The sequence below is a fragment of the Grammomys surdaster genome, unplaced genomic scaffold, assembly GCF_004785775.1.
Source record: "Grammomys surdaster isolate TR1022 unplaced genomic scaffold, NIH_TR_1.0 66, whole genome shotgun sequence".
Taxonomy (NCBI): domain Eukaryota; kingdom Metazoa; phylum Chordata; class Mammalia; order Rodentia; family Muridae; genus Grammomys; species Grammomys surdaster.
The window spans coordinates 7084877-7100311 of record NW_021604568.1 but is presented as its reverse complement, the minus strand read 5'-3'; the positions used below and the strand labels follow the sequence as shown (position 1 = coordinate 7100311).

At 50.0% G+C, this 15435-nt stretch overlaps 1 protein-coding gene across 3 annotated transcripts in view; it reads left to right on the top strand.

The window, feature by feature from the left end:
• The window catches only part of Sh3pxd2a (SH3 and PX domains 2A), a 200814-nt gene that overhangs the window by 79254 nt on the left and 106125 nt on the right, over positions 1 to 15435 (top strand). For all 3 annotated transcript variants that reach the window (XM_028772972.1, XM_028772977.1, XM_028772963.1), the window contains exon 4: positions 13667 to 13743. In XM_028772972.1, the coding sequence (XP_028628805.1) occupies positions 13667 to 13743 (77 nt within the window). The remainder of the gene's footprint in view (positions 1 to 13666; positions 13744 to 15435) is intronic.

Here is a 15435-nt window from a genome sequence, read left to right as displayed (position 1 = left end):
ACATAGAGAGTTGGGCAGACTGAGGTGGGACCTGAAGGGGCCAGGCCAGCTGACCACATAGAGAGTTGGGCAGATTGAGGTGGGACCTGAAGATGGGGCACCAGCTCCACAGGCATGTGTGAACTGTGAGAACCCTCCCTGTCAAGGCAGTGTGCTGGCCCCAGAGAATTCCAGCCCCACATCCCCCAGGTCTCTGCAGGCAGCAGCTTCACAGGGGGTTTCTCTGCTCCTCAAAGTGAATGTGGATCAGGCCCCAGGCCCTGTCTCTACTGCATCTCCACTTTCAGGGCCAGGAAAAACTGGCCACTTTGTCAGAGTTTTCTTTTTCCTTTGTCCCTTACTTAGAGATCCGTTCAGAAGGGAGTCAGCCTTCGGAGCGCCTGCTGTAGTCCTGGGCTGTCTCCGAGGACTCTTCCCAGCAAACTTTGGTTGAAGCAGATGCCCACACTTCTGCAGCCTCGGGCTCATTTGACATGCAGGAAATGTGCTCTGGCCTGGAAATGGTCCTGGGTTGCAGCCCAGTCCCTACTCATGTCTGTAGGGCAATAATTGAGCTAAGTCATAGCCACCAGCCTTCCCCTTGCTTGTTGGCAGCACCATCCAAAGTGATGGGTGTGACTTCAGGCCCCCCCTCCCGTAACACTCGTGACCTTCCCCACCCCTTCACCCTGGAAATAGATAATTTCCTTACGGAAGCCCAGTGTTCTTTTACAAGGTCAAATCTTTTTACTCTGTGCATAGAGATAACAGTTACACTCTGGTGTCCCTGGGAATGGTGGTGTCGTCCGTCCGGCAGACTCACATTCAAGCAAGTTACTCACCCCAGGTTTGATGATATCAAAAAGGCCAGAGGGGAAACAAAGGGAGGAGAAGGAAGATAGGCTTCCTGGGGTCCATGAGGGCAGAGATGGGCTAGGCTGAGCCTGCAGTATCGGGTCACACAGAGTACAAGGTAAGGAAGAGGGCTGATGACCTCCACCGGGTTGAGCCGAGCACGTTTTCAGAGGTCATGCTAAGGGAGTTCTATCTTGGAAAACTCCTTCAGCCTGGCATGTGGAAAGGCTGGAGGTGACTCCGCAGGCAAGGGATGAATGCAGCTTGGTAGAAGCTGAGGGAAGAAGACAGTTCTCAGGTGTACATTACAGGGAGTATCAGGGCTGTGAACTGTATAAAGGTGGGGGTCAAGGAGGGGTCAGGGAGGGGTCAAGAATGATGAGGTCATAGATCTGTCTGTCAGGGACACCCCTGGTCAAAATACAAACCAGCATCTTACAATGGCCTACCCTGTATTTACCATAAATGGGGCTCCCTCTGGTAGCCAGGCCTTTGGAACATTTAAAAGGTGCTTTGTGAAGATGTAGTTCAGCTAGCAGAGTACTTACCTGGCACGCACATAGCCCTGGGTTTGATCCCCTGGACTGTGTACACTGGGGGTGGTGGTACACGCCTGGAATCCCAGCACCCCAGAGGCAGAGGCAGAGGCAGAGGCAGAGGCAGAAAGATTGAAACTTAAACTCGTCGTCAGCTACGCGGCAAGTATGAAGCTAGCCTGGGTCACCCTGACTGGACCCAGGCCCAAAGACAGAGCCCTAGCCTTTTCTGTCCTCTGCCAGGGTCTGAGTTGGCTCTTAGGGTCCTGCCCTACCTTATAAAGTGACCCTCCATTCATCCCGGGCTGCTTGGCATTGAGCAGTATAATCATCAAACCCTGGAAACTCCCCCTAAATCCCAGCACTGACATCCACTGGAAAGGCTTAGGCTGTCAGGCTGCCTGGTCTCCAAACCACAGATCTGGCCGAGGGGCGCTGGCATGGCCTGAAGTTGGAGACTGTTCACCTGAATGTGCCTCCAGAAGACAGGCAGGAGCCTGGGAGAGGCTGGGCCAGGCGGTTAGCTGGGTTTATCTCTACCATCACAGGCTGGGTAGCCCATAAGTAGAAAGTCCTATCTGTTTCCCTCTGGAACAAAGCACAAGGTTTTACCTTAGTGAGAAAGACCTTGGAGGGCTTTGGGCTCAGATCTGCTCCTATGCCTGGTTTTATACTAGTCTGGGTATAAAACACCACTTTGTGGGAGTGGATGAGCAGAAATGAGCAAGCACTACAAGGTAATACAGCATTCAGCACAGGGAGCCTTAGAGTCAACCCACGGGGTTCAAATCTCACTCCAGCCTTTGAGATCCTGGGCAAGCTCCCCCAGCATCCCTGCATCTTCAGGGTGGCCCAAAAGCCAGCAGTGAGCCACCGTGAACACCCACAATGCCATGGTGAGTGTGGTTATGACCGTGTGCCAAGCCTGCTCTCTGGGCCAGTGTCAATGCAGCCTTCTGGAATCTTCTCTAGGCATGAGGGTTCTTCTGAGGTGCAAACCTAGGCACTTGAACATTTGCTGCTCAAAATGTGGTTGGCGTCTTGGGCGTCGTCCGGGAGCTAATCAGACATACAGTCTCCACCCCAGACCTGCTGAATCAGGGCTGTATCTTAGCAAGAGCCCGGTAAGGGATGAGAAACACTTACTTAAGGCCGGCAGAGCCTCTTGGTGGGCCGTCCGTTTTATCATTAACACACTCTTGGTGTCTAGCTATGTTCAGTCCATCCATGTAATATAAACTCCTCATGAGCAAAGATAGATTTACCCCTGAGTCAAATGCAGGTGCACGTGGAGTCTGGGCCTCGTGTTCAATGTGAAGAGGACTAGGGCTTGGCCTGTGGTCCTCACACATCCCGAGATGCTTACCTGCTTAGGGGACCTACATCCAGAGACTACATCCAAAGATCTACATCGTAGATGAAGCAGGAGGATGCCGGGGGCCTGTCACACCCTCTCATTAGCTGGGAGTCAGGCTTCTCTCCCTCCCACCCGAGGCCGGGGGAATGTGGAGCCAGAGATACTGGCAAAGGTTTTGTTTTAAAACCTTCTACTAGCCTGATGCTGTAATCCAGCCCACGAGAGCTTGAGGCCAGAGGATTGAAAGCATTAGGCCAGCGGGAGCTTTATATCTCCTGACTTTATAAGACCTGGTCTCCGCCTTCCCCCTAAAATACTGTGCCTCTGGAGAGGGGGAGACCAGTCCCCAAGTCCCCAGGCCCTCTGTGGGGGACATGGAGAAGTGAGAACAGTTTTAGACTTCCTACCATGTGGATCCCAAGGATTATTCGGCCTGGAGGCAAGTGCATCTACCCACTGAGCCATCCTGCCAGGTTAGTGGTGTGAAATTGACTCAGATCTAAGCATTCACTCATGTGGAATGGGAAGGGGGCTGTTACAGAAGTCATGGGCGGTAACATCAAGATGAGATTTTTTTTAAGGAATCTCTTTTGCTCTAATGGACAGGGTAATGGCATACTTATACTTGAAAGACTCTGTCTCAAACAATCCTCCTCCACCACCATCAACACCACCACCATCATCATCACCACTACCACCACCACCACCATCACCACCACCATCACCACCACCACCATCATCACCATCACCACCATCATCACCACCACCACCACCATCACCACCATCACCATCACCACCACCACCATCACCACCACCATCATCATCACCACCACCACCATCACCACCACCACCACCATCACCATCATCATTGCAAACCAGAACTTCAAAATAACGAAGCCCTGGAAGACATTTAAGACCAGGGAGTAGCAGGCAGTGAGGTGGCCTGGCCACACTCCCGACCTTGCGCTTCTGATCTGGGTTGGGAATGGCCTCAGAGGACCTAGTAGGTGGTAGGATGTTCTTGCTTACTGGACAAGCACACTCTTGCAAGATAGAGCATAGCTGATGTTCAAAGCATGTGTCTAGGGGACCAGGGGTAACTTTTTTATTGAATTGACTACATGAAAAAGTTGTAGAGCTTTCTGAGGAGCTGGGAATGTAAATCTGAGAAAGTTAATGCCGAAGGATTATAGCTACTACTCAGTAAGTGTATATCTTTCCCCCAATATCATCCTATTTAATGATAATAGATGTACAGATAAGGACTCACAGGCTGGGAAGGCATGTGACTTCCCATGCCACCTGGCCAATGAGAGGCAGAGCTCATTCCTAGACGCTTCCCCTTCTGTGCCTTGTTAGTCGTAGCTGTTCCCCTCACATCCCCCCAAAAAAAACCTTAGAGAAGGAAGGATAAGAACCCATTGTCACCAGTGCAGAAGTGAAGGCTAGCCCTGGCTGCGTGTGTCGAGAGAGTGCTCGCCACTGTGTGAGACAGCTGCGATTATCAGTTGAGGTTTGGTGTAAAATGATGGGATATTCCTGACAGGAGGGCTTTTTTATTTCTGTGAACCTTGTTTCAAGTTTTATGTTGTGTTTTTAGAAATATAGACTAATTAGAGGCCAATCGGAGCCTTCTTTTCGATAGAGTCACATGCCTACAGTTAAAATTTTGTCTGATTACATTTTTTGTTGAGCGACACTCACTACCCTATTTTTATTCGCCACCTAGTGGCAGAGCCTCAAATTGCAGGTATAGTGCCCCACAGGAAATACTTTCTGTAGGGAGATTATAACATTACAACCGCTGTTCCTAAACCACAGTTTCATATAGACTAAAAATGGGGATTAAAAATAACCCTCTCGTGGGGCTGGAGAGATGGCTCAGAGTTTAAGAGCACTGACTGCTCTTCCAGAGGACCCGGGTTCAATTCCCAGCACCTACATGGCAGCTCAAAGCTGCCATGGTCCATGGGATATGACACCCTTACACAGATATCCATGCAGGCAAAGCACCAATGCAATGAAATAAAAATAAATAAACTATATACAAGAAAAAGAAACCCTCTTTTACCTTTGTTTTTTGTCTGATGGTAAGTCTCCCAAATTTCTATTTGGGGCACCAAGTAGAATCTTGGGAAATATTCAATTCTTGATTTTACTTGTTCATTCCTAAACCTCGAAGGGGAAAGGCTTCTGGGCCTATCTTTCTGTGTCTGATAGCACATCTGTAGACACCGACATGGTCCCTGTGCTTCGAAGATTCCCAGTCATTTAGACCTCACATGAGGAGAGTCCCAGCCTCTCTGTGTCTGTGGAACACAAAGATTGGCTTGTTAGTATATGACTTTCCTCTAAAGCCATTAAGACCAAAGGAATAAGTGCCCAGTGATGGAATATTATGCAAAAGGAAAAACATGTCAGGGAGGCAGGGGTCTTCTAGCCCTGCCTCAAACCCAACCATATTGACAGGATGTGGCTGCCTCTGCATAAGGCCAGCTTTGTGCCCCTCTTAGCCCCCTGTCCCCAGTTACTCCCATTTCCTTTGAAAGGTGCAGAAAGCCCCCTTGTCTTGAGCGTTTTCCTGCAAAGGGCTCCTACTGAAAGACTCCACACAGCCCAGGCTCAGGCCTTCACCTTTGCCCCTGACTTATTCTGACAAAGAGTTCCTCTCTTCCCTCCTAAGTTTTCTGGGAGAAGCAGCTAAGGCTAGCAAGAATTGAAGGAAAATAGAAATAGAAATGTCATGTGTAAGCAATGATGTCCCCAAATATCTGGATACATGAATGTTGGTCAAGCAGCAGGCAGCCGCAAACCATGCAGGCGTGGTGGCTAGTGTGGGCTATTCAGTCAGCTCAGTGTCTGCAGGGTGCTTCCGGCCTTCGAACAGCGCCTGGTGAAACCCTTGCTCTCAGTGTTCTAGAACGCCCTCCTTGTCTGCTGCACCCATCAGCCATGTGACCAGGCACGTACTCACGGCCCGGGCCCAGATCTGTCAGTCATCCGACCAGCCACGTGACTCAGGGATCCAGAAGCTGCCTCTGAGATTTAGTCTCTTCACCTTTGGTCATGAGAACTTTAGAAGTGGGGGTTTGTAGCAAGCAGGAGCCAAGCCTTATTTCATCTTGTGAAGTGGGTGGGGACAGGGTGGGGGTCGCCTGGGGCAGATGAGTTCTTGGCTCTCTGAATCTTTGCTAGTGGTTGCAGCTCTCATGGCTGGGTGAGGTTTGGGATAGGATTTGTACAGAGGGAAGATGGCCAAGTTGGAGACCCTGGGCAGTGTAAACTGCTCCAGCCTGCCTCCCGCTGGCTTTTTAAGGTTGGTCAGGTCATTTCTGTAAGCTCAGTTTTGACCTAAGAAAGTGAGGGCTGCCGTGGGATGGCTCCTGGGCTCCCTTAGTTTTTACCGCCATGATCCATGGGGCCACTGTTGACAGTACCAAAACCCAAACTGAACTCATGTAGTGTCAGCTGGCCTGATCTCAGGCTTCTGATGTGAGGAAGGACCCAGAAGGAACTTTGTCCTGTTGGGTGAAAAGTGTGATTCCGCAGGCGTGGTGCTGCATGCTCAGAATCCCAGAACTCAGGAGTCTGAGACAGGAGGATGGAGAGTCTGAGGCCGGGGCTTGGAGCAAAATAGATAGATAGATAGATAGATAGATAGATAGATAGATAGATAGATAGATAAGAAATAAGTTTTTTAATGTGTTAAGGCAACAGCTCAGTAGTGTGTGCCTTCTTAGCATGTATGTGAGGCTTTGAGTTCAGTCTGCAGTATAAAAACAAACAAACCAACAAGCCAACAAACAAACAGTGGTCCTTGGTCTTAAAGGTCCAGGAATTGGGGTGTTTCCACCCTGTGTGGCTGCCTGTGATCAAGCTGTTACCCATTCAGCTCATTCTTACACATTCATGACCCACACCTTGGGGTGTTACCCCAGCACCCCCTTCCTCAACGTGGCCACTCTGCAGCCACCTTGAACTTACTTCAGCTTCTTAGATGAGCCTGGTCACTCTCATCATTGGACTTTTCTGATGGGGTTCCTACCTCTCCCTGGAACCTGTTTCCTACTTCTGTTCCTAGCTCCCTCCCATGTGACCCCACTGAAACTAATCATACACACACACACACACACACACACACACACGCACACACACACACACACACTGAGTCTGCTGTGCGGTAAAGGCTGTGTCTTTCACATTTTTCACATTCTGGCCCCCCAGACTCACTGGGGAGGTGGGCAGGCCAGCAGGTTGTCGGGTGGGCCAGTTGGCAGGCTTCAGGTCCCAGGCCCACTGACCTGCAGGAGGCCACTCTGCATTGGACCTTCAATGTACCCATCTGTAAAATGGGATTAACCACAGTACCTTGTACCTAAATTATGGACTACGTAAAGATCAAATAACAATCGATAGAAAACATGGTGCACAACACTTAGCCCAGACAAGGTCTGGCCTGTCTTCTCCCTCTCCATCCTTGTAGAAGGGTGAATTCCATAGGATCGGAAACTGCTGGACAGAGCTGACTGTCTGGGATCGGTATTGCCAGCTGAGGCAGACCCCAGAGAGGTAGGCCCTTGAGGTGATGCTCTGCCCGAGCAGAGCCAAGCAAGCTCCCCTCTGGCTGTCCGGGCCTCGCTGAGGTCCTGAGGTTTCCTTACAGAAGGGAATTCAGACAGAACCTCCCAGTTGCTCATAGGATCAGTAGTGAACAAAGTCACTGCTGAGCAAGGACTGCGGTCCCCGGCTACAGAAGGCGGCCCATTCTGTTGTGGCCTTCGAAGCCTGATGCCACACACTGTAGGCCATGCCACAAAAAGAGGCAGCCAGGAAGCTTTGGCCAGTATCCCTCCGCCCCCTTCCGGAGGACAGCTCCCCACAGGGGTGGAGTAGAGGCAGCAGAGCTGAATGTGGCCCTTTATCCCCAGCTCCCACTGGGAGGCCAAGCCGTTGCCCACCACACCCACCACACCCAGGCCCAGGAGGAGCAGAGCAGGGACATGTGGCCTCACCCAGCCTCTCTAGTAATCAGGCTCTCTGGCCCCACTGTGTCTGGGTCCTGGAAAATGAGTCCAGCCTTTGCCTCAGAGATGGCAGCCCCAGTGTGTAAGGAAAGAGTATGTATGAGCATACACGAGTGTGTACAGGAAAGAGATGCTCAGAGCAGGCCTATGTGAACACACTCATTAGTGTACTGACTGCAACCAGTACAAGTCAGTTGCCTGCTGCTACATGCAAAGCCTTGTGCTGAGCCCTAAGGACACGTCTGTTAGTGTTGCGCTTGTAGTCTGTTGTGCAGCGATACTACGAAGAGGGGCCCGTCTGAGCATGACCAGTGGTGCACTCTGGGAGTGAAGTGACTCCTGTAAGGTTTGGTCTGACCTACATACACACACACACACACACACACACACACACACACACACAGAGACAGACAGAGAGAGTCAGAGAGACAGAGACACAGAGACAAAGAGAGAAGAGGCAGAGAGAATAAATGTAGGAAATCTAAAATAAAATAGAATTATTCTGAAGCTGTGCATGATGGCACAGTCTTGTAATCCAGGCTAACCTGTGAGGCTAAGGCAGGAGAATTGCCACCAAGTTCAAGCCAGCCTAGGCTACATAATGAGTGCTAGCCTGGGCTACAAAGTGAGACCTTGACACAGCAACAACAAACCACCATAACAAAAGATTATTCTGTCTGCTAAGAAGTGGAAACAGAGAGAAGTGGGCTCGGTGCACGGCGTCCAGCGGCTGGGTAGGCTGAGGTGGGGAGATATTTTGAGTTCAGAGGTTTGAGGACACAGACTGGCTCAGAAAATAAAGAAGAGGGAAGGAGGGAAGGAGGGAAGGAGGGATGAAGGAAGGAAGTGGACGCAAAGGTTGACTCTGCAGGACTCACGTAGGCACTGAATAGTAAGTTAGCCCCGCCTAGTGTGACAACACTGTGTCTATACACTGTATGTAATCTGTTGTCCAGACTGTGGTCCTACTGGGTGGAGGAGAAGGCTAATGTATAGAAAGCGTACTGTGTCCAGGAGCACAGTGGTGTGACAGCTGACATCCAGCTTGGCAGTCCTACGTTGTAAAGCTTCCTGTCCCCTTAAGCCTGGCTCTGGGAGCTAAAAATCGTCACCGCACTTCCCAAGATGCCACAGCCCTTCCAGCCGTATGAGCTGTGACAACAGTAAAGTGAAGCAGGGCTTCACTCCGTAGCCCGGCCTGAAGCCCACGGCAGTTCTCCTGCCTCAGGTGTCCAGCGCTGTGGTAAACACGTGTACCATCAGACCCAGCTAAGGGCTATCCTTTCAATTTCTAGCAAAACGGTGAAGTTTCGAAAGTCTGTTTCCCTGCAAGCAGGAACCAGGGAGTTGGACAAAGGGCTCGCCTAGCGCGTACAACGCTCTGGGTTGATCCTCAATGATACATAAGCTGGGTAGAGGGACCTACTGTAACCCCGTAACCTCAGCGCTTGAGGGGTTCTCCCCTGTAATTTCCTATATAAGCCCTATAACCTGGGGCTCATTTGGAAAAGGGTCTCTGGCCAGGCAGTGGTGGTGCACGCCTTTAACCCCAGCACTTGGGAGGCAGAGACAGGCAGATTTCTGAGTTCGAGGACAGCCTGGTCTACCGAGTGAGTTCCAGGACAGCCAGGGCTATACAGAGAAACCCTGTCTCGAAAAACCAAAAAAAAAAAAAATTGGAAAAGTGTCTCTGTTGTGTGATTAAGTGAAGGACCTCAAGAAGAAACCAGGGCAGGCAAGATGGCTCAGTGGATAAGGCGCTTGCCTCTGAGCCTGATTTGATTCATGGGACCCATGTAGTCCTGCTTCTGAGTATCCCCTGATCTCCAGTGACCTCTGCATGTGTAATGTCAGACTCATGTTCATGTGTTTGTGTGTGTATTTTTGTGTGTGTGTGCGCACACACGCGTGCGTGTGTTCTGCATGCACATACCTCCACAGACACCTACATACACATAATTTAAAAAAACTTTTTAGCCGAGCAGTGGTGGCACACACCTTTAATCCCAGCACTTGGGAGGCAGAGACAGGTGGATTTCTGAGTTCAAGGCCAACCTGGTCACAGAGAAACCCTGTCTCGAAAAAACAAAAAAAAAAAATTTTTTTTTCAAGTCAGGGTTTTGTAGTCCTGGATGTCCTGGAACTCACAAATGTAGACCAGGCTGGCCTCAAGCTCACAGAGAGCCATCATTTTGCCTCTGCCCCCAGATTAAAGTCAGAGCCACCACGCCTGGAAATTTTGAAAATGTGTAAATTTTATTTACTTCAAAGTTGTTGTAAGGTTGTCCCCAATAAACCCTTAGCTTGTCGCCCGCCTCGGTCGGCCCCCAGCCCCACCGAGGATCCATCTCAAGAGCCTGCAGTGTAGAACTTAGGTTCCAACAGAGAATGCGGAGGTCCCAGCAAGGAAGCGTCTGCTGCAGAGTCACATAACTGCCTGAATCTGGTGCGACTGGAACCCAGGACTCATGCTTGAGGCTCCGGCTCCTCAGCCCAGGCCTGCATGGAGGGAAGAGGGCCCACCACTTAGTTCCCAGATAACATGGGTGCTCAGTTTCTCCATCTTTCTAATTGCCTCCCAGAAATGAGTTAAGTCCTGCTGAGTTGGATCTATTTCAGGTCAGCGTATAATCTGCCCTGTGGTACTTACGAATTTCTGGGGCAGCTTCCCGTGGCTTTGAAGTGCTGCAGCAGCCAAGTCTGCCATAAAGGGGCTGCAGGACATTTACAAGCAGCCTTTAATGCCCTGTGGTCTCGGCTTCCTTAATGGGGATTTCCCTCCCCCTCCTTTTCCTCTTTCCCTTTAATATGGTCCCTGGTTTGGCTTTCCCAGTGTGGTTTGGATTCCTCACGAAGAAGTCAAAACCATGGAATCCCTTCCAGGCCTCCCCTCCCTTATCCCTGTGGGCTGACTAGGCCAAAGCATAGTATAGAAAAGCATTGCTCAAGAGGGCTACCCTTCTAGGATCCAGAGACACTAACTACAAGCTACCCTGCACTGGAGCAGCTGACCCCTGATCCTTGTGGAGGGGCTGGGGGCATCCACCCATGGCGTGGTGGCCTTCCTTCCAGCAACCAGTGGGACCTGTGCTCCAGAGCCAGGAGAGCTTTGATCAAGTAGAGCCTTGTCTTACCACCACCTCACCTCACCTCACCTCACCTGTCTCAAAGCCTCTGCCCTTCCTGGAGGCCTGGGATACAGTTCCTTTATCTAGTTCATCTACAGGCCTACAAGACAAGGCTCTGTCAGGGGTGCAGTTGGCTTTACGATGAAGGCTGGAAGGGGACCCTAGATGAGTTCCACATCTCCTTCCCTCCCTCTCTTCTATCCTTTCATAGGATATTTGGAGGGTGAAGCCTCTCTAGGCCACCCTTAGTGTCTTCCATTCCTCCTATGGTCCTTTAGGGTCTTGCTGGGTACCTCTGGGAGTCTAGTATCATAGAATCTGGCTGGTCTGACAAACACTTGGCTCCAGCGGGAAGCCCAGAACTCCAGCCTGGGGCCACATATCATGTCGTCAGTCCTGAAAGTGATCTCTTTGTGCCAAACATCAGCTTAGTGACAAAGGCCACTTTACACAGTATCCCCACAGCCGCATACATATGTGCCTGTAACGTATGAGCAATAAAGTGACAGGCAACCAAAAAGGAGAAGAGAGAGACCAGGAGGTAGGGACGCCGAGGACATTTTCCCCCATGAGGAATAGGCTCACCAGTATCTTAACCAATCACCATCTGGCTTCTTTGCAAGGGATTCCCATGGTAGGATTCTAATCTGCAGGCGGACAGACATTTGACTCAAGCGAGCACAGAGGAGCTTAGGGCAGATGCTCGGGTGGGGTTGGGGTAGTGGGTATGCCAGCAGGTACTTATTAGAGCACATGCTGTATGACAGGCCATGCCAGGTGGATCCTGGCGGCAGACTGGGGAGTGAGGTCACACAGGCTGGATGTCCTGTCTCACTCATCTATGCATGGCTGCTGTCCTATCCTGCGGTGACAGGGAAGTCAGAAGCCACTGCAGCCTCTCCTTACAGGACCCAAGGTCTCCTCTCTTCCCTTCTGCTCTACTTTATGGGACAGCCGGGCTCCACGTGAAAGAACCCTTCTAGCCAGAAGCTGCAGAATGGATGCCCTTGCACACAGCTCTCGGTGATAGGAGGGGGTTGGTGTTCCATCACCTCAGCTACCCAAGCCTCTCCAGCTTCAGATGGGAGACCCTCGAGGAGGGAACACTGAAAATCACCTCTGCAGCAGCGCACCAGGATCAGGCTCCAGCTACCCACAGAGTCACTGGCTAGCATATTCTTCTCTCTCAATGATATTAACTGTGCTATCCTTTCTCATAAGTGACTTGCGCTAAAATTCTTGTTCCTGAGGCTGCTGTGGGGCTAACAGCCTAGACTAAGACAGTCTCAATTAGTCTTTTACTTGGATTCTGACAGAAACACAACTGAAAAGTCCAAGGATAGCCCCAGACTCAGAAAAGGCCACATCCAGTTACTGAAGTAGCAAGGGAATCCACCCCTCACCAGTGGTCTCTCTGCTGTCACTCCAGAGGCATTTATTGAGGCATACCCAGGTCTTCCATTTTCTTCTCAAGCAGTAATAAAGTTGGCCACTGGGGGCGCCAGGCTTTCATTGAGCCAAGTTAGCACTGTGGGAAAGAGAAGGCTCTGGGCTGAACTCCGTCGGCTCAGATTGGGTCCTGCCCACGGTTTATCACTTTGCCACTGTTTGGTTAGGCTGTGTTATGTGCTTACCTGTTGCCAGGGGATGTGGTTAGCCTTATTGGCACTATAAGGGCTAACATGGAGGAGGCCTTCTCCAAAGAACAGTGGGGCAGATGGAGACAGCAGATAGGTGTTACAGCTCTGGGTGTGCCTTGCTGGGTACCTTGGTATGTCACCTATGTGATAACACAGAGCAGAATGAGGCAGGTACCCTAGGAATGGGTAGTGTGTTGTGGATGTTCTAGAAAGAGGATGACAATCTCAAGCTATGTAATCCTCAAGCAAAGCTTCTGAAGAAGGGATGGATAGTGTGCCCGGACACTGATACCCACTGGGCCCAGAAGTGTCAGTGTGTAAGGCCTCGGGCATCAGACTAGTGAGTTCACACTCTAAGTTTGACAGGTTGGACTGGGGATGCGGCTCAGTAATAGAGCATTTGCCTAGTATATGTGAGATCTTGGGGTTCAGTCCCCAGCATGAGGTTTCTGGGATAGAACTAGCTACATTTACTAGTCTGGAAAAGAGCCACGTATTGATGTACTCATGGTTGAATGTGCCAAGGTGTTGATGTGTCTGTGACAACCCAACATACTGACTTGTTCATCACGACTGAGCAAGACCTGAGGGACCAGGACTTCCTGTAAGCCTTGCCTGTACCTGTTTGTGGGATGTCCCAGCCTGAATGGCTACAGGCTTTGTGTTCAGAGAGGCCAGCGGACAGTCTGACTGGAGCAGCCACCGTCTCTACTTGCTTGTCTCACCCTGGAAATAGCCACCCATCTAAGCTAAGAATAGGAATCGCTTGCCTGGCTAGCAGAAAGGAATGCTGATCCCTTAAGGATGGGCTGGAAGACAAAACATAGCGTATGGGTTGGGCCTCTTCTCATATTTACTTGTGATGTAACTAGAAAGCCACGCCCTAACATTGGGTATTGATCTTGTCACAGACTCAGACAAGGTGAGTTGACTAGTTTGTTCATAGAAGCCCAAGATGGCAGCCTCCAGGGAGAGGCCCTGGGCTCTCAACCTTGGGCGCCTCCTGCCCCCCAGGAGAGGTGACAGCTTCTCTCTTGCTTTGTTGGCGGGAACTGAGATGGTGCATGTGGGGACTGGTAGAGGCAGGAGGATCTCCCTGGTGGCTTTAGCCAGAATCACAGCTTATTAACTAGGCTTTCTCTTCCAGGCAAGATCCTCTTCCGGAGAAGTCACATCCGAGACGTGGCCGTGAAGAGGCTGAAGCCCATCGATGAGTACTGCAGGGTAAGTGGGGCCGGGAACTCCGCTCAGGCCTCTTCCACCTATGAAGGAAGACGTCTATACAAAACCTACCTGTGGCCTGGTGTTTCCTGGCTGAGGGTGGGAGGTGTGGAGTGACTGTCACTTGGGACCAGTCACTCCAGGGGCTAGACCACTGTCTGGGGCAGAGGGTTCACAGCTAAGGCTCCACCCCCTTCGGAACACATCCGTGATTGTAAAGTGCTGGGTTAGACTCTTCTGCCAGCCTAGGAGCCCTGTGTGGAATCAGCCCTAGGGGTCGATTTGCTGGAGGTAGGCAGCTTATTTCTTTGATTTTCTTTTGAGTGTGGCTTGAGTCAGTTCTAAGCACAGTGGCATCTGGAATACACATTTGTTTATTCACATAAGTTTTAATAGATACCAGTGTACTCTCTGGTTGGTGTTCCTCTCTCCCTCCCTTCTTCACCCCCCCTCTCTCTGTGTGTGTGTCTGTGTGTGTTTTGTATATACACAACACCAAAATAGCCAATGTCAAAGAGCAGACAGGAACAGCAGTATGTTATAAAGCAGAGCTTGTTTGTCGTTCTGCTTGTGTTTTTGTTTTGTTTGGTTTGGGGGGCATGGTGCTAGTTCTGAACCCAAGGCTTTAATATCCTGTCTTTTATACTGATTATAGTCTAGGACCTCCGGAAGATACTCATTAGCGTTGCCGGTGTTTGGACATCCAGACTGTTTGGGTTCAAAGCCCTGTCTAGCTTTACAAACTTACCTCACCTTTTCAGCCTCTGGTTCCAATGCTCATAGGAAAGAGGGCGGTCTTTCAGTGGGGTGCGGAGAGGGCAAAGTGAACTGATGTGCTTTGGCTACCCATGTGCTGTGTGGCTCAGAAGAAGCACTCAGCTGCTGCCTTTTGTTATTGTTACACATCACACATGGGTATTAAATAGATAAGTAAAACATTTAAATGTATTTAAAAGGGCGCTAGAAGGTAGCTTGGCAGTTAAGAGTACTTTCAGAGGACCGGAGTTTAGTTTCCAGCACCCACTTGGCAGCTGACAACCTTCTGTACATGCAGTTCCAGAAATCCAGCGCCCTCTTCTGGCCTCCACAGACACTGCATGAATGTAGTTCACAGACATACAAGCAGGCAAAACGCCCAAATATAAAAATAAGTCTTAAAAAAAAGGGGGGGAGGATTAAAATCAAGTAAAGGACTGGGGTGTCTCAGTGGGTAGAGCACTTGCCTAGTATGTTCAATATGTAGAATATTATACCTAAAAAAATAAAATATAAAGTATAAAAATAACTAATAGGAATAAACAAAAAGCATTAAATAATTTACTTGTTATTCATGATACCACTGGCTTTAATAGTTAAGATGGTTTAATAGTTTAAGCTAAGTAGAATAGTTAAGATGGGCATAGCGGTACATGGCTGTAATCCTAGCAGGCAGGAGGGAGACGGTAAGTCTAAGACCAGTCTGAAATAGAAAACAAGATCATGTCTCAGAAAACCAATGGTTAAAGAAACAGTGGAATAGGAGAAGATGTTCAAAGTCCTGGGTCTTACCCTCACAACCTCTAAAAAGTAAAACAGGACAAAGCAACCTAGAGCTCATTCATACCTACTGTGGAATGTGACCCAGGAATTACCTGCCACCAAGCCTAGTAACTTCAACTCCATACTCTTGTGGTGGAGGAGAGAACCAACTTCTGA